At 44.1% G+C, this 24,659-nt stretch overlaps 1 protein-coding gene across 2 annotated transcripts; it reads left to right on the forward strand.

Moving 5' to 3' along the window:
- Nucleotides 1-776: 776 nt before the first annotated feature.
- LOC128754781 (trichohyalin-like) lies at nt 777-24,291 on the forward strand. 2 transcript variants are annotated; one of them, XM_053857652.1, is made up of 18 exons: nt 777-1,330; nt 8,569-8,757; nt 9,546-10,187; nt 11,720-11,855; nt 11,959-12,107; nt 12,175-12,720; nt 12,819-12,926; nt 12,997-13,295; nt 14,172-14,316; nt 16,099-16,209; nt 16,290-16,422; nt 16,668-16,798; nt 19,419-19,534; nt 19,657-20,013; nt 20,079-20,193; nt 20,528-20,635; nt 21,513-21,886; nt 21,961-24,291. In XM_053857652.1, the coding sequence occupies exons 1-18, from the start codon at nt 1,181-1,183 to the stop codon at nt 22,031-22,033; spliced, it is 3,882 nt and encodes a 1,293-aa protein (XP_053713627.1). In that variant the 5' UTR covers nt 777-1,180; the 3' UTR covers nt 22,034-24,291. The 2 variants fall into 2 exon arrangements, with proteins under 2 accessions (XP_053713627.1, XP_053713626.1); XM_053857651.1 differs by having other exon boundaries at nt 778-1,330; nt 11,956-12,107.
- Nucleotides 24,292-24,659: the final 368 nt, after the last annotated feature.

Consider the following 24,659-nt stretch of genomic DNA (forward strand, 5'->3'; position numbering starts at 1 on the left):
GTTAGAAAACATAACAGCAGTCAGGTAGAGCGCACGAGCCAGACCCACCGGGGCACCTCTCTCTCTGAGGGGTTGACACGGCTGGAAAAGTCATTTCCTCCAAATGAAATGTATTGAAAATGGAATCCCATCTGCAATATGGTTAGATATATATATGTTATAAACAATTGAATTCATTGTGATCTCGCATACATTTTTTGTATCAAGTAAAGATTCATTTACTTCACTTCGAGGTGGTCAATGGACGTTTTGTATTAAAATGGGTAATTTTTGTGTGTGTGTCCAGACGGTGGACAGCAAATGAAGACAGAGACAACGGAGCGACAGACATTACAGTGTCTATATATTTTTCAAATCTTCATCAACTCGAAAAGTAAACAGAAATTGTTTTTTCCACACCATATAAATTACAATTCTCATTTTATTGAATATTAACCTATATTCCCCTTCCATAGAAACAGTCGGCAAAATCGTATCGTTAGTTAGTATTTGTATGTAATCACCCCATGTTAATTGTTTATTACAATTATTTATTCACAATTTGGTGCTAAAACGGGTTAGAACAATTACATTTCAAAATATTTGTCAAGCGTTTCGTCATCCAGCGAGCATATTACTATCAATCCACAGTGGTTCCGAGTCAGCTGCCTGACGGGATGTGAGAACGAACGGTTTGACTGATGGAGTAAAAGAACACGGCTGGACCCCCAGAGACTCTCCTTCTCCGTCTCACGGTGGTCGGCTGGGTAGGGGCGGGGCCGCACTGCAGCAGTGCGCCTCTCCGGTAATGTTCCACACAAATCCTGTGATCAGATCCGCACGCCCCTCTCCGCCCCTGCTGCTAGGCAGGTGGAGAGACTTATGCATTCATCCGTAGAGTAGAAAATATCCGCTGGCATCTGGGGAGGGTCGGTTGTGGTGAGCGCGTCCCCGATGTACTTCCAGCGTGTGACCTCGGACAGTGGGAGAAGAGCGGGGCAGCAGATGAGCACAGCCCCGCCGATGATGTTTCCCACCGAGCCGCATCTGACCACGGGAGGGGGCCTAGCGAGGGAGGAATGAGATGCACGAGTGAAAAGTTGACCCGATTTAGGCGCGGTTTTCGGCTAGAGAGGAGCATTTGTGACTACACTCCGGTGCTGGAAGTTCCCCCGGAGAGGAAGGAGGAGGGGCGGCCATCATGGCTTCAGGCGCCGGTAAGGCTGCACAGCCGGCGGGGTCTGGATCCGCCGTCAACGGGACTGCGGCAGAGTTCCAGAGCATCGATCAGGAGATCTTCGACAACCAGCTGCACAACAAGATGTGCAAGAAGATCGCCCAGCTCACCAAGGTAGGACTCAGCAGCACAGTCTGCCCGCACCTGGTGGACCTGGGCATCATGGAGCTCACTGCGAATGAACGAGTGACGAGGATTTAAACCAGCGATCGGTGGTCGCTGATGCTGCAGGGTGATAAGTTGGACGAGAGGTGCTGTTGCTCCGTGACTGACACAGTAATCAGCTTCTTGAGATCTCTCTCAGCTTAGGAGGCATCAGTCTCAGAGCCGAGGCTGTCAGACTGGCTCCTAGCTTCAACAGATCCACTCGCAGTGCCATGGCAGAACGGCCAGTAATAATCCAGTGACGTGTTACATCTCATCTTCTTGATGGAAGAGTGGACTTGGATGGAGTGGATCTGTGTGAATCCAAATATAAAGAGATTAGTTCCAGACCTGATATAGCCTCTAGTTAATTGAATTGTTTGTCTGAACCAGTGACCGGTCCGGGATGACCCGCCACCTCACCCTGTATCCCAGGGATTAGCTCCGGCCCAGGTGTGACCCTGTGAAATGGCAGCAATGAGTGACTGCTAAAAAGTACTAAGCTGGCTTCAGGGAACATTTCTCTGAAACAGTGTCCCACAGATTCTCCGTAATGCTTGTGTATTCACCACATACTCGGTCTTCCCAAGTACCCCGGGCAATTCATTTCTGACCAGCTGGAGGTGACAGCTTCATTTCTTTACTAGCACGACACCGGCATCTTCTTCACTGGACGTCAACCAAGCCACCTATCTAGTAGTAACATGTCTGATTTGAGGTTAGAAAAAAACAAGTATACAATTCAAGGTAAGACTGGAAAGCTTTTTAGCAACTGCCAACCTTTTACAGTTCACTCAACTCCCTCCCATCAGACTAATTCAAGTGATCAAGTGAAGTCATTTTTTATTTCCAGGACCAACTCCCTAGGCTTTACTCATTTTTATTTTTCCTTTTTTTAAATTTATGATGATTATTAATTTTCAGTGAATTGAGGTAGTATCTGCATATATTTTGTATTGTAGTTTTAAAAAAGAACAACACCCAGAAGAGTGACTTGCCAACTTTCTCTTTTGTATTTTCTTCCATCAATCACCTCAGTAATGTGTACTTTTTGGTGTTTTACTGACAAAATTGCAGTTAATGTGCTAAGCTGGTCTCTGCACTTGATAGCGTATTTTAAATAATACGTGAGAGCCATGATTGTTAAGAGAATTACTGGAGAATGAGTTTTTGGACACATAGTGTTTGTGAAGAAATAAGGTGGGAGCATGAAAGTTCAGTTTTTAATGGCCAATGGCTGTTCTTCATATTGAAGGAAGAAGCAGACATTTTGGTCTTCTCCTGTGTGTGGGACTTGGTCACCAGTTCTCTCTGGAATGGTTATGTTCCCACACAGGTCTGATAAGTTGTGGTTTGAGCCAAGAGAGTTTGAGTACATTATAAAATAGCTGCTCGCATGACATGCCAAAGGAAAAAAGCTGTAATAATATGCAATAGTGTGTGTATGATTAATACAAACCAATAAATATGTGGGAAAACAAAAGTGGCACTTTATGAAGACAAATGTGTTACCCTGTCCCCAATAAATCAATAAAATAAATACAATTAAAAATACCATGAGGAAAACAATTGGGAAAAGATTTTTAAAAAGTGGTACATAAGGAAAAAATTGTTGAAAAAATATTGCTAAAATCATAGTAATAATAATGACCACCACCACTTCGACCTCATGACAGCCAACAAAATACAGACGCAGGTCACACTTGGTCTGGGTTTGTTCTAATGTGTGAATTAAATTAGTGTTGTGGTCAAGGACATATGCTGTTTTCTGAATAATTCATGATTTAAACCACTGGGTCATATATTATAATGTCATTATACGAAACAGCTAATACAGAAAACATCACAGCACAAGTGGATCTGAGCGATCTGGATGGGTTATATTTAATTGCTCTCAGTGACATGCGTTGTCACTACTAGCTACCACTCAATTCACAGCCTTGTCTCAAACGGAAGTCATTAATTCTGTTTTATTCTGTAGTTGTGCTAAGAAAAAAAAAATGCTTCAAGCTATTTCAGAGTCACTGCAGGTCCATCATGCTTCGGTACAAACTGTACATAAAAAAGGCATTTTTGTTGCCTCACATTTCTGTTGTGTTGCGGCCAGTCGACTGAAAAATGGCCACAAGATTGTTTTTTGCCACATTCGTGGTACAGGATGAGAGACTAGGCCAGGCTTCACATGGATAAACAAGCCTACCAGACGTGATCAGCAGTTTCTAGAATCAGCGTCCTCACCTGTTTTACTGAAGGTTATTTCAAGAATGACACCATCAAGGACCCCCAAAACATTTTGCTCACAGTTTGACAGTCCTGCCCTTCAGCCAGTGCCTTACGATAAAGTGTCTGAGGTGGTTTGGCATTTCAAAAGGTGTCATCTTGTGCTCTGTGAAGACTATTCACAACTGTGTGCAGAATCTACATCAAAACCAAAGCTAGTCCGAAACATCACCAGCTTTGTGTGTATTTGTTCACGTCTGCTTATCAGTGCACATGAAGGACAGCTGCTGCAGCAGCTGGATGGGGATTCACTCAGCTCACAATAATGCTTACAGAGGCATCGCATGACCTGTAGCTTGTTGAGCCGTGACTATTACTGATGACTGCGCACTTCCTGTCGCTCCTTATGCTTCACCTCTGTGTCCATGTGCATGCGAGGACTGGAGATTAAACAGTCAGTGCATGTGCGGCAGGACACAGGAGGTGACACAGATAAAGGGTCAGCACTTGTGTCGTAGCATGTTTGCCAGTAACCACTCAGGTCATGTACCTCCCATATTGCCGTGGCAAAGTCAAGACTTGATTTGGGTCTCATTTGACGTCAAGACCTGTCAGCCCTATTTAGCTCTCGAGCTCATGTGAAATACATTTGAACCCAAGAGAGCTGATGAAATATCAGACTTCACATAATATGATATTTGCTGTTGGAGCTCTGGGATGCAGAGAATGTGACGGCGGGTTTATATGAGCGTTTTGTGACAAGTGGAGTAGCCTCTGAGCAGGAAATGGGTCAGCAGACATATATTTGAACACACACACACCGCACACACACCTCCTCATCTCATACTACTGCACTCTTCCTTCCCTCATGCTTGACTTACGCCCCCTGTCCTCACCTCCTCTCCCTGCTCCGTCCTGGTTGAATGCATTTGCTAAAGATAAACCCTGAGCATGTTAGAGAGGTGGCCCCAGTCATTGAGAAGTCAGGTGGAGCTGACAATATCCTGCCAGCTGTTGTGCCTGGCCACATAGTGTGACCAAATGACCACATAAATAAACAGTTCTCCGTATTTACCTGACGGGAAACGTGAACATCCTCGCAGTGTTGCCGCCACATGTTCAGATGGAAAAGTCTAATTTTATCCTTGCGGTTTACTGTACTTGTCTTGCTGTCACATTCTCTACTTGTCACTTCCGTGCATCTTTGAAAATGTGTGCCTTTTATCATCGCGACCTTTCCAGCTGCTGACAAACCGCCTTACCGAATATTAATTTTACATTAAGCTTATCAGGGTGTAGCGCCACATGAATTACACATTGACTGGCTGGATCCATATGGTGAGCTCCTTCGAGCAGGATTTCCATCAGCGTGGCAATGTTTTTACAAATCTGTCGCTGCGAAGCTAAGCGCTACGAGTGTTAATCCTGGGGCAGATGCACAGGGAATGGTTTGAGCCTCAAACGTTTTCTTAAAAAGTCATTCAGTTCAAAAGCTGAAATTGATCATCTGACAGCAAGACAAACCCCAACCATGACGTGCATGAAAGCCTCTTTAGTTAGTTAAGATTTGCATAATTACCAAGCCAAAAAAGGATCCTGTTATTAGAAAAACAACACTGATGTTTTTGAGTCCACGCTGGACAGCCTCCTGCTGAAGACTGAAACACTCTTGAGTCAACTGTCAACGTAAATGGTACCTATGATGAACAGGTAAAAATGGATTATCCTCACTGTTGTAGAAAGACTTTGGTCTTGACTCACGTTTTACACCTCTCGTACCAGATCTGCTTTTTACAGTTACCTCTGATCTTCACTTTCTTCGCCCACCGTCCCTGAATTTTTCCCTACATTGCGTACCAGTCCTCATGGCCATATTGCTGAGGCCTGTCATAGCCTCACCAGCTCACTCTGCTCAGCGTGAGTTGTTGTGTGAGGTGGCAGCATGATGGCTTTGGCAGCAAGAAGGTCCCTGTTTCCAATCCAGCTTGAGGCAATTCTGGGTTTGGAGTGAACTTGGATTCTTTCTGTGTGTAGGTGGTACGTTCTTCCACCTACTGTGGGTTTCCTGCGAGCACCCCATTTCAAAAACACACAGAGGAGAAGTGATGACTTGACAACACTTTTCCATCAAGAAGAATGATGGTATCGCCCCCTCTTGACTCTCTCTTACAAAGACTGAACTGGTAGGATCTCCTTCTCAGCCGTCTTTACTTTGGTACTTTGTATGCGTGCATCCAGAACAGGCTGAACGGCCATATTTAATTCAATGACTAAAACAAGCTCACAAATTTGATCACTGTCCAATACGTCATTTAAAGAGCAACAACGTTCAAAAAGCCCCACCTCTAATGACCAAGCTACCTTCATATTTCAATTTCTAGAACTGGCATCCACGGAACACCTCTCAAAGCCATGTAAGGTGTTCCCTTGTCACATGACATTGGCGTGCATTAAGTGAACTTTAAAGATAGAAGCCTACAGCCTGCACAGGCACCGTCAGTCACTTTGGATAAAATCATCTGCTAAAGTTTCTTCTTGATGCCATGATCGGATGTGACTTGTTGAAGACATCTTGAAGGGAAAGCCCATGCCTTTTTTTAAATGATGCCACAAACTGGCATTAAAAGCAGCAGCACAGGCATCAATGGAGCCGGAGACTGCAGATGGAACTGGTGACATGCACACGCACATATGTCGGGAATGTCAGCCCGTGCACTGGCAGCTGCTGCAGACGAAACGGCGACAAGCAGAAAATGTGGCCCGGCCCCCACACTTGTTTGGAGCCCTGCATGGGCACACTCCAGCCACCCACCCCTCTGTTGAGGGGGTAAATATGATGTCAGGGTGAGTGGGAGCTCGTGGTGATGCTCTAGTCTAACAGGGCATCTCATGTATTAGTCAGAGTCTATATGCAGAAGAATGGAAGAGGATCCAGTAGGGAGTCAAATGACCTAATCTTGCCGTTACTAACAGCATTCACAAACCGTTTAATGCTGTTCTTACTATTCAACACTAGTTTGACTCTTTTGTGCATCTGTGGGCTTTCACTTTCAACACCACATTCCTCTTACAATCCGAAACGTTGAGACCTTTGGTCACTATAGTTTGCATGAACTTTTTTTTTTTTTATTGCTGCAGCCAAAATTCCTGATTTTGTAGCAGATAGCAGTGAAAGTTGCTATCATTTATGCGTCTGGATCACCATGACGGGAACACACACACAAAATTAGGTAAAAAATGTACATCTGAAGAAGAATGATGATGATTATGACGTCCCGCGAGTAGTTTGTAGTGTATAGTGGGAGTTCCTTGTTTTGTAACGGAGCTCCGGGCGGACACTGGCGGCCCTAGTACGGAGCACATGACGTTTGGATGGGCGGAGTCTGAAAGGTAATTTTTTTGTGTGAGTGACTCAAGATGTTCAGCTGCTCATTGATACATGGAAATAAAACTAATTGGTGATGTGTTACACAGAGTCGGGTTGTAGAGTGTTGGGAGAGATGGCACGTGCGGTCAGCCATGTTTGTTTAGGAAAATTCTTATGGAATTGGAGCGGCCTAACAAATAAAATCAGCATTCGGAGCAAAAGACAAAATCTTTGTCCTGAATGCTTTAAGTTGAGATAGATTTGTTATAAAATTAGTGGTAGGAATTATATATTCCATTTTTTCCAGCTGTTTAGATCTACATTTTTTAAATAATTTGAGATGTCTTTCTGAATGACTTGTGAGAAATTACTCCTCAGCAGAAGACCAGGACAATGTGAGGATTGAATCCCTCTTCCATTTCAATACTAGAATCAGAGTCAGACCTCAAAAACTTTCGTCATCGGGCATCTCCACAGTGCTACTGTCTAGTGTAGTATCTACCTAAACGGTGCTTTAAATCTGACAGTGAATATCCCTGCTGCGCAATAAATACTCCGCTGTGTAAATAAACATCTTTAATCTGCTTACATCATCAAAATGGACTTGTGAATGTGTCTTTTGTATCTACGTGTAGCTGATACTACAACTGTGAGCGTTTGATTCCTATGACTATTCAGTGTCATAATCATTATGCTCATGTACAGCATTTTTAGGATTGTGGGCCCAAAAGTGGTATTCTGTCTTGGTCCAACTGTTAATTCCAGTAAAAATGGCTGACTCTGTGGGCAGGATACACAGATAATAGTATCACATCTCCAATGTGCGTCTTTGACAGTTTAAAAGAGAAGGTTTGTTGCCTGGCAACAGTCAGTTCACTGCTGCCCAAAGCCCTCGGTGGAGTTTTCTTCTCCAGCAAATGGGATCCATTTACTGTTCAGAGTCAACAATTCTGGATGGGGATGAGCGACAGAATCTTTATTTATTCATTCCTGGTTTGGCGTCGGTGGGCTTTTTTAGCTACGTAGCTTAAGAGGCGGAGGACACCCTGGACCTGACAGACTGTGACTCCATTACAGGCTGACAGCCACTCACACCAATGGGCAATTTAGAGTCATGAATGTAGGAGATGGAGATTCCTGGAAATGGGAGAAGGGGAAGACTACCAATGAGATGTGGAGGTATTCAGGAGCACAACTGGGAGGGATGATCAACATAGTTGAAGATGCCTGAGACTGTGGCAGTACCGGATGGGAAATCCTGGAACAAATAGATTAAGCGAATGAACCAGTGTATATTTAGGTATTGCAGTAACAATGTCTGGAGAAAACCCAGAAGCACAGAAAGACACTAAATCTAGAGATGCCTCAGGCCAGATTCGATAGTTGGGATGCTACTGACTCAACCATGATTGTAGCTTGTAAATAAAATCTTTATGTATGCTCTGTGACCCTTAGCAAGTCTTCACACATGGCTGCTGCTAAATCCCTCTAGAATTCTGGGGTGTTTTCTCTACACACTGAATAAGGATCGGTTGTTCCCACTGAACATTCCCAACATCCTTCTCCACAGTGTTCACCCTGGCAACAGCAACATAAACAGTTTGTCCTTGATGTTTTCCAGGTGATTTACTCTTTGAACATGAAGAATGAGGAGCAGGAGGCGGCTCTGCAGGCCTTGAACTACGCCCATGACGAGGAGCTGCACCGCATCCTGATGGAGACATGTCACGAGGGGGAGGGCTCGGTCCTGAGGATGAGGCTCCTGGAGCTGCAAGAGTCCCTGGACGAGCAGCAACGAGTCGGAGCTCAGGTGTGTTTATCGCTGTCCTCGATCTCAAGGACTGATTTAGCACGGTAATTCATATCATGGCGTCCCTGAGGGAGCTACAACTCATTGAGTGTCCCAGCGGAACTGATAGTTGACAGTCCACAAATCAAGAGAGCTAAATTTTAAAATCAGCTCTTACAGGAAGAGAGAAATAGTGTATTCATGAATGAATTGGTTGCCCTCTTTTTTGTGTGTATATATATATATATATCTATATATATATATAAATGAATTGGTGACAATAACAAGGGTAGTTTTTAATCTTGAGGAGTAAATCTCTCTCCAGTCATTTGAGTCATTGTGAGGTTTCCTTCAGGATTTTTCCGTTAAAACACCCTGAAAACCACCGTAAACGTCTCCATCACCATGATGCCCTCTTGTTTGTTTCCACTTTGTTTAAATACGTTGGATCACATGAGATTTCTGGTGGTGCGCCACAATCGTTTACCTCTTGTTGTAAGTCCGTGGAATAAGCTTTTACAATCATATGTGTGTCTAAATAGCTGAGTCATATCATGTGGTGTGATGTAATATTTTCCTCAAAATAATTAACATATGGATGTGGGAATACCTGGCTACTTATTAAATCATTTTATCTGTTTGTGCTTTTCTTTGATTCCCTTTACTAAAAATAGTTAAGATTGCTTTTTCTATTTAGTTCTGCATTTCTCACCTGGTGTTGCCATTGTGTTTCAGTCTTCCGCACCACAACCGTAATCATAAACGTCTCACACCATTCAGCTGATCTGAAGTCTCACTTTCGTCCCCAGGTTCAGGCAGACTTTGAGTGTTTCCGGATCCAAGCAGAGGAGCGAGAGCGTGAAACTGAGTCTGAGCTGCGAAAAGAGTTCAGCGAGCGACTTCAGGCCGCAGAGGAGGAGCTGCGGAGTTCCAGATCCCAGATCAGTGCGGCTCAAGAGGAGAGCCTGAGACTGAGCGCTGAGCTGAAGAAGGCTGAAGAGAAGATCCAGGAGCTGGATGCCAAATGTGACGAGCGACAGAAAGATGATGATGATGGTGATGAGTGGAGGGAGACAGAGCAGAGGAGACTGAGGGATAATGAGCAGGAAAATCAAGTGCACCTGGAAAGGCTGCTGGAGGAGATCCAGATGCTGAAGGAGGAGAGACGTGAAGCAGAGGAGAAGAGAAGGAATGAGGTCCGAGAGGAGGAGGAGCGATGGGAGCAAAAGTTCAATGATATGAATGAAGAAAGAGAACAAATGAGGAAGAGGATGGAGGCAGACTGGAGGGACGAGCGGCAGCGCTGGGAAGAGAGAGAAGAAGAGGAGAAGAAAGGAATGCACAGCGCCTTACGAGAACGAGTGAAGAGAGCAGAGGCCGAGGCGGAGGGTCACCTGGAGAGACTGGCGGAGAACAAGAGGAACATGGTCAAACTGCAGGAGAGAATACAGGTAAAGGCACATTCACACAACAGTGACACAACAGAATGCAACGTAGCAGCCAACGATTGTTCTCACTGTGCTGAATGGAGCAAAGAGGAAGCGAGGGAAAATGAGGTCTGGTGTTCTGAGTGCAGTTCTCCACTGCCACATCTGTTAATGAGCAGTTGGACTGATGCGCTGCACCATTAATGACCAGTAATCACATACCAGCACGCAGACATACAGCCAGAACCCACTCAGCTCCGGGGGCCAGTGCCAAATGTTGTCACAGTTTGAGCTTTGAGAGACGAGATTTGCGTTATTCATCTGGTGAAACTTATTGTAATGTACTGAATACTGTTTCGAAGTATCCATGAATGTAACCTTCACTGCGGTGATTCAGCAAATACTCGTCTGTAGCGTAGAGCTGGAAGTATTTCGATTGTCGACTACTATTCACTATTCAGAAGTAGTTTAAAAAGATAAATAATGTATGTAAATTGGTGTAAACACTTGTTTTAAATACTGTTTTGAAACGTTATATTTGAATTTTAATTGCTCACGCCGTGGTTTGAAAGCTACAGTTGGCAAAGGTTTGACTTTGTGAAATGTTTTTTTGCCGTTTTGGGTCGTGGTGGTCCCAGTCGGCGCAGTCATTTAAGTCCTACGTATAAAATGGCAGAGTGTTGATGTCACAACTCATCGATGCATGAAGGCTTATAATCACTTATAGTCATTGCAGCCCATCTGTAGTCTCCAGTATAATAAATATACGCTACGGTCCATTTATGTACCACGGTAAAAATCACCATCATTCAATCTTACTAAGTCCCATGATGCACTTCCACAGTTGAGCAAATTCAGAAAAGGTTAATCCTATATGTCTTTCATTTGTGTCTCCTCCTTGTGTTTTACGCCTCTTTTTATAGACATTCTGCCCTTTCCTTATAAAACTAGATCTGACCAGACCACCATTAGGGAAACAACCCAAAGTCCAACTAACTTTTCTGACTGGACCAGGTGATAAGCAGGAGGTTTGGGGACAAGAAGAAAACCCACAAACTTGAATTGCACTGTCAAGAAGTTACGTTTCCTTAATAAACAAAAAGCTAAAAAGCGAGCATCATCATGATGAAGGGCCTCCTGCATCATGGAGAGGAAGACTTTGACATATGACAAACATGCATCATATATCCACATATATCAAAGGAATTTATTTGAATGTGTAAAGATTGAATTCCCCTTCGGCAGAGGGCTCAATCCCAAAGGGAGCATTTCAATTGCCAGTATGGCTGCTGTATGCGTCGTGTCATTTTAGATCTATTTTTGGATTTGGTTTCTCTCAGTAACATAGTGGACGCAAAAAAGAGGCAGAAAGGAAATGTGACTCTTCTGAGACCTACCATATGTGATTAGGAATGCAACTTCATGGTCATCTGGGCTGGATGTGGCCCTCAGGCTTTGAGTTTGACCTGCCTGATGTTCAACATGGATCGTGTGCTCTTGTTCATTGCTGCATCAGCGTCTTTCCTGCCAAAATAATTACATGCGCCATCCTTCAGGACCTGGAGGAGGAGCTGGAACTAGATCGGAGGCGTGTTTCGGAGGCCGAGGGTGTGGCTAAGCGGGCGGAGGAGGAGCTTGCTGTTGCCAAGGAGCGTCTGCTGTTGCAGGAGGATGAGCTGCAGAGCAAAGCAGGTAGATCTTATGTTCCCCATTTAATTGTTTCATCATATTTCCTCGCCTGGGGAGCTGAAAGCCTCCTCTTCTGATATGCGTGCCCATGTTTGTGTGTCAGAAGAGCTTCAGAACCACGGTGTGTGTGAGGTGTGCGTGTGTATGGATGTGGAGGAGCTGAAAAGGGAGGTGAATCGTCTGCAGAGCAGGAACAGAGAGCTGGAGCTCCAGAGCAGTGGGAGAAACAACGACCACGTCCGGCAGATCAGACAGGTGAATTCAATGTAAGTGAATAACCCCAGAAGTAGATCTCTCTGTACACTAACATATGTTCTTACAGCACGCTGAGGCTTTGTCCAGCTTGCGTTCAGAAATGGTCCGAGCGCAGACGGAGGAGCTTCGGCGAATCCAAAAACATGCGGACGACGAGAGAGATAAACTTCAGAGGGAAATGGATAGAGAGAAGGAGAACTTGCAGAGGGAAAGAGAGAAAGAAAAGGAGCACCTGGAGAAGGAGAGGAACAGGCTTCGCAGAGAGAGGGACGAGGAGAAGAATGTGGTGCAGAAAGAAGTGGAAGGAGTCAAAGAACATCTAAGGAGGGAGAAGGAGGAGGAGGTGGAGCGTTTACGGAAAGAGCTGGAAGTGGAGAGGGTTCGCGTTCGTTCTCAGCTGGACAAGCACATGGAGCACATCGACGCAGAGAGAGTCTGTGTTCAGCAGAAGCTAGAGGAGGAGAAGAGGAGGTTGGTAGAGAAGGCTGAGGAGGACAGGAAGAGATTAAAGGAGCAGGTGCGAAAGGCCATTGAGGAGGTGATGAGGAGACACGCAGCAGAACTGCAGAGTGTCCAGGAAGCTCTGAGCTCCGAGCGCAAGACCAACCAAGAGGTCAGCATCTCTGCGTCTGTAACAAGAGTTTATTGTTGAGAACGTGTCCCAGCTAACCAGGGGTGTCACTTATGGGAATTACCCCTCATCTCTCCAAGGTATGTGCACATCTAGAGGAGGAGAGGAGGGCAAGCGTGGAGCTTCACAGCAGGTTGATGAAACAACAAGAAGAACATGAATCTAAAGTGATGGATGTCACCAGTGAGGTGAGACATTTTTCTTCACAGTGACGTGATGTTTGAAAAGAAATGATTTGACAACAGGATCCTTTCTTAGATCAGTCGGTTAAAGTCGGTCCTCCAGCAGAAAGAGCAGAAAGACAAGGCTGCTCCTGAAGTTGCCCCCTCATGTGGACCTCACTGCTCACGGCTGGAAGAGGAGCTACGTGAGGTGCGGACCCGACTGGCTCAGGTGCAGGAAGAGAGCGAGCACAAGCGAGACCGGCTGCAGAGGGAGATCAGTTCTCTGAGAGCAGACAAACACCGACTGGAAGAGAAAGTTCTGGAGCAGAGCAGGGTCAACGCAGAGAGAAACCTCCTCAGTCAGAGTCAGAGGAACACAGAAGAACGGATCAGGTAGTTTGAAACTCAGACGATATAATTTTTATCCCCATGTTTTGAGAAGATCTTTTATTAATCAGATCTTTTGTAATTCATTAATTTTGATGAATAACGTTTTCATATTTGACACCAGAACAATCTCCTTTACTGTAAGTTGAGTCTATACCCGTAAGCTTATACATCAAGATGGACATGCTGTGGTGACAAGCAAACTCATTGCTGTATGTAGTGCACAATGTTCTCTGTGCTCATATAGCAGCTTTTCAACTTCAATTTTCCTCATTTAGCAGACCCTTCTCTGTGAAACCTTAATTTATACACAAAATAATTCGGTTAAATAGAATTTATGATGCTAGTGAAATGAAGCTACATTCAATTTCCTTGGTTAATAATGCAAAAGAGAGGCCTGAGATTATTTTCAAATATTTAATTAATTATTATTATTATTTTTAATTTCTCATAACATACCACAAGCTGCTCCATCTTGTCGACTTCTCAAAATATTTTGAAGCATCTCACAGTGTTGCTTGTTCTGCTAATATTTTGTGTGAGCTTTTACGAAAAAGCACTGGTAAAATGCTCTGTAAATGTTTCACTTCAAATGAAAATTATTATTAGTGTAACTCACTTTAGTTTGTTTGTGCCTTTTTACATTTCAGTCAGATTTTTCTTCTTGGAAAACCAATGTAAATAATCAACATGAAATAAGCTACATAACTATTAGGGTTCTAATATGATTTATGATCTATTTACCATTTAACGTTTCCAATGCATCCTGTTTATATTTGACCTCACTAATGTTTACTGGTGTCATCCACCATGTGTGTAGTTCCTTCTTGGAAAGCACTGGAAGAAGAGTGAAAGCGTGACTTCATGTTTTGACTCCTGCAGGTCAGAGTGTGAGGAGCGTCTCCGAGCAGAGTTCAGGATAGAGATGAACGCTGCCGTAGCCGAGAGCGAGCAGCGCTGGCAGAACCAGGAACAGGAGCTGCAGAATCAGATCAGTGAGCTGCAGAGTCAACTGGCCGAGCTGCAGGTGAGCTCTGCTGTCACTTCATTACCCGTGAACTCTGTTGGGAACGATTGTGTGGTGCACATGTGCAATATAGTCAGTGAGGTTCAGTGAGCGTTCTTTCCTCCTAAATCAGATGAACCTTCCGCACTCCATTCTTGCTTCTTGTTGTCTGTACACTAGGTGAATCAGCCCAGCGTGCATGTTGGTATCAGAAAGGCCTGTGTCAAATACTCACGCTGCAAAGCTTCAATAGAAGGCTGATCTCTTGCAGTTAAGAGCTCAACATTATGATGAGCGTCTGAGTCATCGATGGTCCTCAGGGTGTGAGGCGTATTCTCTTGTGTGGTCCTGCTAATATGTTTTCCTGTGCACACATGAACCTACAGAAACGTAAATACTGAGACCTAGGGAGCCCAGTGGAAGAGTGCCGAAACTGAAGCAGGGATTCAGGCTTATGCTGGATGGTTTTTAACTGAAATGTCAGCTAATAGGAGTTCTCACACTAAATAGCTGGCGTGCACTTGTAATTAGTTTGGAAGCCCAGTCGAGAACACAACAAGGTCTGTTCTGCCTATGATCAACATGGGACAGATGATTAAGCATTCCATTTGTTTCCTACTGAGAAGCGAGCATTTCAAACTCAAATTAAAGCAATGGAGAGAGAACAGCGGGTCAGACGGAGCCAGTATGTAGCTCACCACAAGTCTTGTTTGTGATTAAAAAGGTGCTTTATTTACATGCTCTTGCATGTGTTTTTATTCGTTCAGTTTCACGTGCTCTCGCTGTCAATCACCTGCCACTGCTGTCTACCTCACCTCAAAACTGCCTGGTTAAGTTAGTTTGGACTAACATTGTGGCCAGGGATACAGTTTTCTATTGTTTCTATAATTATTACCAACTCCTTGATGCACTATGGCAATTCAAAGAATGTGTCATACAAGTGAATCCTGTATAACAGAACAGTATATTGTGTGACCACAGATCGGGGATGTTTACCGCCGCTCTATACTGGCCTCACACTGCACAACAGCATGGCAGCACACAACTTAAACCGGCCATGGTGCAATAGTAAATCCACCCACTGGGTGACTCAGGTCCCTCCTGAAAATAGGAAGGAGACATTCTGTCCTCAGCTGGACCCTTGTTCTACTGCTGCTGGGTCTGGATTTCACCCATACCTAGAAAACAAAGCATAGCTGAAGTATACAATTAGATAAAAGAGAATAGTGCCCTAGCAAGAATAATTTTGGATCTGTGGAGATGAGCAAATGTTATCTTAACCTGTATGTCGTTTTGGGTGACGCAAAGCATTTGACCTGAGTCTTAGAGAGAAGGTTCAGGACGCCAGACTAAGATGCTTCGTTTCCACCCATAGCTTTTCACCCACTGGTATTGAGTGCATATATTTTGTCAATGGACTTAGACACCCTTTCTAGCATTTGAAATATCAGCGATATCTTCATCTGATTTGGACAGCAGATGGCAGAAGCGTTCCTGAAGTAGCTGTGGATCCGAGTGGTAGCACAAAACACCACCCAAACATGTGTGTCCCTTGCCTCATTATTATTTCCTGGTAATTTCTTCAAAATCAGATCATTCTTTTTTGCAGAGGTACACAGAGTGTCACATAACCTCCTCGGCAGAGGTCATAATTTACAGCAGTCAAGACTCTTTTGATGTCCGGTCAGTCCAGTACAAATTTGAAAAAAATGGCAACCTAAAAGAAATACGGTATATACTGTATTTTTTCAACAATTGCCACATGAAGGATGTTTTTTTTTCTCTTTCCCATTGTTATTGAAGGAGGAAAAAAAGAAAGGTGACGGTTACCATGGCAACCCTGAAATTGACAGGCTGAAGAGGGAGGTCCAGGAGACCAAGGAAATAAACAAAAAGTTGAAGGATCTATTGCAGGTACTCGAGAAAATCTTGATGGTTTGATTAGAGAAGGGTGAAGCAGTTTTGCTCTTGTGTGTTGAAAATGTGTCTGCCAGGAGCCTCAGAGCCAGACTTTAGCTGAGGAGCGACACAAGCACAGCTTGGAGCTGCAAGCTTTAGAACGACAAGCGAGAGAAGATCTGCTGTCTGAGAGGAACCGACTTCAGACAATGCAGCACCTGGAGTTAGGTAACACATACACACACACACACACACATCATTACCATGCAGCCACATTAGCTAAAGACAGCTGCAATGGCAAACAGGCAATTACACGCGCACACACACGACAACACAAAGTGATACACGCATTGAGATAATAAATTCTACATTGAAGTTCCTATTGCCATGGATACGCTTCACCATGGCAACAGAGGAAGGGTACCTGCTACTGTGAGCCCAATTGATTTGGATTTCTGTACGTGTGGTATCAGATAAGCAGCGTGCAGAGTTGACCCAACAGCACACGGAGTGGAGCCGGCAGATGACCCAGAGACACATGCAGCAGATAGAAGACCTCCAGGCCCAACTGCAGGCACACACGCAGATGATGGCTCTGCAACAGGTGACTATATGGTTGTCAACTATATCAACTATGAACATATACTCAGGAGGAGCCGGCCAAAACTCTGTGAAACTTAAAAATGTGTCTCCAAAGTATGGAAATACTTTTAGAAACAACTGAAATCAATTGAACATTGAAGTAGGGATGGCGGTGGCACTACATACACAAACAAGACAGTTCAGGATGATCCTGGTTTGTTACCCTCTGGCTTGTTTAAAGTTGTCTGTATTAGTTCACTGACATAGTGTTACATTCGTTATCAAAAGTTATGACAAAATCAACAAACCTTCATACGACAGTGATGCAAGATTGAATACTGGACAAAATCTGGTTAGCAAAATAAAGGCATAAATCTCTCTTAATGTTAGTTGACTATTTTATCAATCATATTTCACTACTGGTGCTGTAGACAGCCTACCGATCTTTTCTCGTAGAACTAGGTTGCCAGCGTTAACAGCTTAAGAGACAGTAGACAGAGAAAGGGACGATGGCTCGCAGCTATGCATGGCTGATTCTGCATCCCTGCCAAGGAACATGTCTCCTCCTGGGCGCGTGCTTGCCGCCTCTTCACAAACTAGTGAGCTGTAATTCAGTTCATTTCTACTTTTCCCGCTGTGTAGTTAATTTTTGTGTGTGTGTGTATTAAGAGTTACTGTTTTCCATCATTTATTTTGTGTTGACAAAGCCTAAATGGAGATGACAGTTTGACATAGAAACTTAGAGAACACTCCTTGCAAACAAAGAACACAAAACGCTCTTGTTAATGATGTGTGTATTTCCTGTGGAAAATGTGTCAGTTAATGAAAATATCTTTTAGAAAATAATTGATCCCTGACAAAATACTTGGTCCAATGTTTTGTTTTTTTCAGACTCAAAATAACACCTAAATTGAAAAGCATGTTCCTGGCTGACAGTCAGTAAGTGCAGGTAATATGCTACTTTGAGCTGCTTCTGTCCAGGTGCCGAACTCTAGTTTGGTTAACAATACGAGTTCAGTGGTCAAACAACTATGATCGACTTATAAATTTGTCACAGACAGGTTCAGAATCAGAATCAACTTCATTGCCATGGTCGCTGGGGATCCCACCAACTAGGAAAGTGCTTCGAAATAAAATAGAATAACTCAGCTTAAGGCTGTGTAAACGCTGAAACACGTGCAATAAATTGCCTGACAGTTTTTGTTTTCATTTTCAAATTGCATTTCAAATTACCTTTTTAAAGCAACTGGTAGTCCACAAAACATGGAACTTCTAATGCATTATGACTGTGTCATCTAACTCCTCAAGAGGAGGAGCAGAGAAGAACTGGGAACATCTTGATATGCTAGAACCACACTGAGATAAAGGAGCAAAATGTCGAACTCGCTGACAAAAGACATGAAAAGCCCAAATAACAGGAGGGTATTCATCATAATGTATCTGACACAGAAACTTGGAGATTACTCCAGAGAAGACTTGACGCTGGAGGAAATCAAATGTGCAGACATCAAAGTAACACTGAAGAAACAAAACAAACACATTACTCTCAGCAACATATTACAACAAAAGATCTGTTCTTCAACATGCTCCCTTTCTATCTCTCTAATGTGTGACAAATTGATAAAGGCGGCAGCAACTAGTCAACTGAATAATCCTGTATTGAATTAATATGTATGGACAAGTTGTGGCATCATGGCTGTCTATTCTGCGCACGCGCGAGGTAACACAGTGAGAGGAAATATGATCACAACACAAAATAAGTATGGGAACATGACTCCTTGGAAACATTGAAAAATAAAGTGAGATGCTACATTTGCCAAACATACTGTTTAAACCACATTTTGAGCTGTTTCAATGTATTTACATTTAACACTAAATAAGTGTTTGCTACAACTTATTACACATTTTTTTTCTTTTTTATTACTATTTGCAGAGCTACAGATTTGTTCTGTACATTTCTTCAATTGAGTGACTATCAAAATAGTTGCTAGCTGCTGCGCTAAAAATGCTACCTTTGATGAATGTAAAGTAGCATTATATTGCTGATGTGGAGTGGAGAGTGAAATAACAATCAAGAGTTAGTGTACAATGATTGCTTAGTATTTCATTTAAGAGTGTAAGTATTGGATGTTAAATATGTATGAATGGGACGTTCATGTCGCATGGACAGTCGTCATCAGAACTGGATAGCAATACATGCGTCCTAAATAATTCAAAAGCGTATTCAAATGTTGTACTACAGTAAATGTAAGAAAACTTAAAGATTGTGATCTAAAGTTTCATGTGCCTCCATGGTCACAGTGGTCAGTTGAAGTATGCTTCGTGTTCTGAAGTCGTCTAATAACGTATAGAGAGTAACATAAAATGAGCAGCAGCGAAGTCGCAACACTGCCTTGTCACTGACGCAGCTTAAAAGCATAGCGACATTCCACACCAGCTCCTATCAGATGTCAACACTTCGCCAATGTGTCTGCAGCACATTCGCACTTCTATTTAGAGCCGGTCACCGCTGAGGAGATCACTCAGGCCCGGTCCGGACTGGGCCTGATCTGAAATTCCATGTCACACTGTCAACAAATATCTTAGGCCTCTGGTGTGATTGGTGGTGGTTTGTAGTAGCCTCTGTGTGCTTTTGTTTTAAGGACCTAAAGCAGCAGAATCAGAACCAAGTGTTTGAACGACAGTTGGACGAGAGCCGCTGTGCCTTGTTGGAGCTGCAGAGAGAAAACGCCACGCTGAGGAAACAATTGAAAGACAAGTAAGCTGTTAAAGAATACGAGCGCACACTCCATGCACACTGCCTCATTTTTTCAGCGATATAGTGTGAGCTTCACCTCATGAATTTAGCTGGACATTTTGTTCTTCTCCTTTTATTTGTAGGTCAATACAAGAGAGCCCCAGAGTGGAAGAGAAAGAGGAGGACAGCACAGAAATGAAGGAGAAGAGAGACTCCCATCTTGAAGAAGAAGCACAACGTCTGAAGGAGCAGGTGGAGAAGCTGAGGGTGGAGATGGAGAAGCTGGAGGAGTCGCAGAAGCACTGGGAGGACAGGAAGGAGGAGGACGACAAAGAGGAAGAGTTGGATGAGGAGAAAAAGAAGGAGCGAGAGGAAGAACGGCGGCGGGAGGAGCTGGAGGAGATCAGGAGGGAGCACAAACGGGAGATGCAGAGTTTGGTGTCCGAGTACAGCAATGCTCAGACGCACCTGCAGGCTCGAATCGTGGCCTTGGAAAACGAGTGAGTGTAGAGGCTCAGTGTTTGTGAAGAGTTGTGGTGAACAGTGGTGAATTTTTTTTTTGTAGGTTGCGAGAGCGCGAGGAGCGATGCAGAAGGAGGGAGCCGCGGTGCGATGACCCGCAGTTGGGGAAGCTCCAGGAGAGGATAACGGAGAGAGACGCGCTCATTAAACGACTAGTGGTGGGGACACTGGCACACAACCTGAATCCTACAACCACACACACACACGCAACGTTCTCTTGATGGTCACTTGTGAACAAGTGAGGGGCCGCGTCTCGGAGGCTGTGTGAAATCTGGACTGGCAGGGAATTAAAACTAGCTGCTAATGATGAGTTGATGAGGAACGTGAATCTAAAAATAGCTCAGCTTTGAGTTTACGTATTCAAAAGATGCTAATTTTTCATGAGTCACGAGAGTGACAGAGGTAAGTGTGACATGCAGGCGACACACACGACAGCCGTCAGTGAGGAAGCTGAACGCCCGGACTCATCCTCCTTCTTTCCCCCGACGTCAGGAGGAGAGACATCAGCTGCAGCTACATCCTCCTGTCGCCGGGGACAACAGCACCCTCAGGCCTCGTGACAGTAAAATCCTTCCTCCGAGTGTCACGCCAACCATGAGGGTGAGTTTGCTTTGTTCAACTCGTGCACACTCGCAGCCAGAGCTTGCTTATGCAGCAAGAGTACCACAATAATAAACAGACCCTTCTATCATAGAAAAAGCACAAGGTATTTGTTATATCATTGCTGCCAGTCGTGAATAATAAAAAAAACCCTCCATGAGCATTAGCTGTCTATCGCTGCTTATTTTTACTTTCAAATGTGTCTCAAACAATGTTGCCTCCTCTCGCTGGCAGAGCTGACGTCTCTATTTCTGCAGACCATCTGTTCAGGCTGCTGAGACCTAGATATCTTTGTTTTATCATCTTCAGGTGATTTGGAAATAGTCTGATCAAAGCAGCTGCTCTCAACTGAATCTCACACCAGGTGAGAGACAGAGTCAGAGAACTAGCTGGAAATGGCAGCTCACAACAGATTACTATTGATTTGTTGTGTATTACGAATATTGATTTTACAGATGATGCATTGCCGCTCCTGCAAAATTAGGCCAAAGCTTCTGGTTTAAGCGCAAAGCAGGCGGAAGCCTATCAAACTGTGTGTTAGCTAAACATCCATTTGTGACCTGTGGGGGCAGTCATGTGCATCTGACACAGTATGTTAGCCTACCGAAAAACTGACAACAACAAGAAGAAGAAAAACATGATGAATGAATTGTGAATACTAATAATAATAATAACCGACTTATAACCAAACATTGCAAAATGCTCTCCTGTGAACGCGCTGATTCTGGAAAGAACTGTCCTTTGAAGATTCATTTTTAGATCTATTGCCAGTGCCAGTGCAATGTTGATGCCATTTCTGTGGAACTGTTTTATTCATTCCTTTTAATCATGATGTCATGAGTCATGTTCAATAAAAGCGGGTCTATTTTCCTCCCAGAGAAAGTGTGCCGAGCCGCCTCCTTGCGTCACCAGCATCCCCAGCGCAGCATCTCACGACAGGAACCTCCTGCCTCAGACGTCGTCCTCCTCAATCCACCTCCACTCTTCCTCGACTCTTCCGCACCAGTCCAGCTCACACCACCACAGCTCCGCCCACTACTCCACCTCTTCTCTGCCGCACAAGCACAGCTCCCTCAGCCAGCATTCATCCCCATCCCTCCTACGCTCAACCAGATCACGGACTTCCTGCATCCCTCCCACTCCAGCGCCCACTGCCCCCCTTCCAGTCTGCCCCTCGCCACAGTTGGGGATCCGCTATGTGTCGCCTTCCTGCCAGGACCCCGCTGCACACCTACATGCTCAAACAATGAGGTGGGCATCTGTTCCTGGCTGATCACAACACCTATTCTGTCGCAAGGAAGAGTCACGACTCATGTCTCTTTCAGGGGCCCATATCTGGAGCAGAGGGCCACGGAAGGGTTAAAGCACGAGTGGTTTACCAAATACTTCTCCTTCTGAGCACAAACCGCAGCTGCAAAATCCAGATCCTGGACTACAGTTCAGTGCGTCTTCGTTGTCTGTTTGTCACACACATACTCAGCAACAATCATGAAATGAACTCGACATATTTTGCACATCAACGTCTTAAGATCTATTGGGAGAACCACTATATTAGTGGCCCTCAATAATCTGCTCAAGCAGCACTTATGAATTCTGATGAAATAAAAAAAGATGTGAAACATATGAAGGATGGCATTGAAAGACTGAAGGTCTTTGAATATTTAAAGAATGTGTGCATGAATCCTCCACAACAGTGAACCCTCCCCACCCAGAATTTGGCTTCTTGGATATCAACCCAACAAATATTTTAAGCTTGTGAACATTACCTCATATATAAAATATATTATCTTGGTAATGAAATCTTGATTTTGGAGTCCATGTGAGCTGATCTCAAATGGGTTAAGCTATATTATAAAAGTAAGCCCATTTTGGTGAATCATCGCTGGCGCTCTGAAGGAAAGAGAAATGGTGGCTACAAGGATTCCAGCTCTGATTTTGAGTTCCAGTCTTGTGTGTGTCAAGCTATTGCAATATTCAAGCATGCACACCTTTGTCTTACACTGCCAAGCCATATGATTTTGCGGTCCTTTATCTGGAAGTGCAGAGCTCATCTAGAATGAAGCCTGGGGGTCAGACAGTGGTTATAACATGTGGTGCCTCTGAGCTGGACATACCTGTCCGGTTCGTCCATCCCAACCAGTTGATAGCTACAAGTCAACCAGGAATTTCCCATCTGTGAGTGTTCTTACAAAACTCATGAACAAAATCGCACTTCAGCTCAGAACATGTTGAAAACTGTTGAAAGGTCATCATTCTTTCTGGAGTCATAGAAGTCTGGTGCATTGTTTGGACACTTGAGCTCACCCTGCCTCGGTATGTGCCGCAGTGGTACTCACTGGATGGAAGCCATGAGCTTCTTCTGCTCCCTGATAACAGGTCAGTTATCAATGTGCTCAAACACTCACACATAGTCTTCCGCATCATTAAGAGTTAAGCGTTTATTAAAGGGGCCCTAGTGCGTATTTCATTTTCCTCCTAATTGAAACTCACTTGCTCTTAAAATAGCAACAATATACAATTTTAAATGCCTATATCCACCAATTTATATAAAGTTAGATTTGCAAGACGACATGGCATTGAAGTGACGACGGAAATGTCTTGTCCGAATGATTCAAGCTGAAGATAATGTAAGGATTGGTTTATTTTTAAAAGATGCACATTGTTCTTTCTCATGCCAAGTTGAGGTGACCTTTCTAACTATGTAGATAACTCTTAATGCATGGGATGTGCGCAGGAACCATGGCCATTAGAACTGTAACGCCCCCAAGCAGCCCTGACTGGATTATCTGGGATCCCAAACCCGTCCACTCCAACTGCTGCTGCCCATCAAGGTAAGCGTAGGCTTGAGAGGGGCAGAGCCACTGTCAATGACATGCACCCCTGCCAACAGATTCATACTCATAGGAGCTTCTGAATGTCACGGATGGTAGTAAATCTGGGTAAAATGACAGGACGTTTTGAGCGTTTTTCAGGTGAATTTCCAGTTGACAATGGGATGCACGTTGGTGGAGATTCAACTGGATTTAATACATCAATGGCTTATCACCGCTGCCGCTCACCTCCATTCAGAACTAGCAAAAAAAACCCTGAATACTTCTGTGCTAACGTTACCTACTAGAAGGTCTTCCTTGCACTACATGTCGGAGCCTTTGCACACTAGCCTGACGGCATCAGTTGCAGCTGGAAGAATGTTATTTTAATGTCTTTTCTCATAGCTCAGACATTGAAGGGCCATAAATCTAAAAGCCTATAACCCTTTGATAGTCGTTGGTGTTCATGCTGCCATCAGGTTTTGAGTTGAAATGATAGAGCTTCGCGACCACCCTCCCCAGATTAGTGGGCGACTTGAGCTGTAACCACGACAGCGCCATCGTCCGAGCTCATCACCAGCAAGGCCATCTCAAACATTGCCTCAAAGCTCAACCCGAAAGTGCTTCTCAAACACATGCCTGACCTCGGATCACAGACCGATTGGACCTTGTATAATTTGGAATGTCTCCGTATGTTTTTTTTTCTTTTGGTTTTTACTGTCTTCCTTTTCTATTGCGACGTCGGTCGAGTTGTCTGACTGTTTCGTCAGCACCTGAGATCTTCAACTACACACTCCACCCAACATACCAAAACAAAGCTTGTCTCTAAGCAACAATGTGTAATGATCTTAATGAAAATAATTGAATAAATATTTTGTTTTTCTAAGTGTCACTTGTTTGTATGAAGGCCTGACCCTCTCCTCCCTTCATCCTCCACAGATGTGGCTGTGTTCGCCTCAGAGATTGGTTGGATAGATGGATAGACTAGTGGCCTTTTTACACCGTGTTATATTGTGGTGGGGAACATTGCGTTGAACCATTGTTACATTAAGCACTTAGAGTATTGTTGGGTGGACTGCTTTAACTAGAGAACAATTTTTCTCAACGCCATTTTACTACTTGAAATCAAACGAAGGCATCGCTGTGGCAGCCTGTAACTGCGTTTGAGGCACTTACATCCCAGCTTTCACGATATCTGAGAATTGGGATCATCA

Source organism: Synchiropus splendidus, chromosome 2 (assembly GCF_027744825.2).
Source record: "Synchiropus splendidus isolate RoL2022-P1 chromosome 2, RoL_Sspl_1.0, whole genome shotgun sequence".
Lineage (NCBI taxonomy): Eukaryota > Metazoa > Chordata > Actinopteri > Syngnathiformes > Callionymidae > Synchiropus > Synchiropus splendidus.

Excerpts from the sequence above, each read along its gene's own strand:
- LOC128754781 (XM_053857651.1), top strand. The coding sequence starts at position 1,181 with ATGGCTTCAGGCGCCGGTAAGGCTGCACAGCCGGCGGGGTCTGGATCC. Across the intron at positions 1,331-8,568 it reads AGATCGCCCAGCTCACCAAG|GTGATTTACTCTTTGAACAT; the intron begins GTAGGACTCAGC and ends GATGTTTTCCAG. Across the intron at positions 12,108-12,174 it reads ACGTCCGGCAGATCAGACAG|CACGCTGAGGCTTTGTCCAG; the intron begins GTGAATTCAATG and ends ATGTTCTTACAG.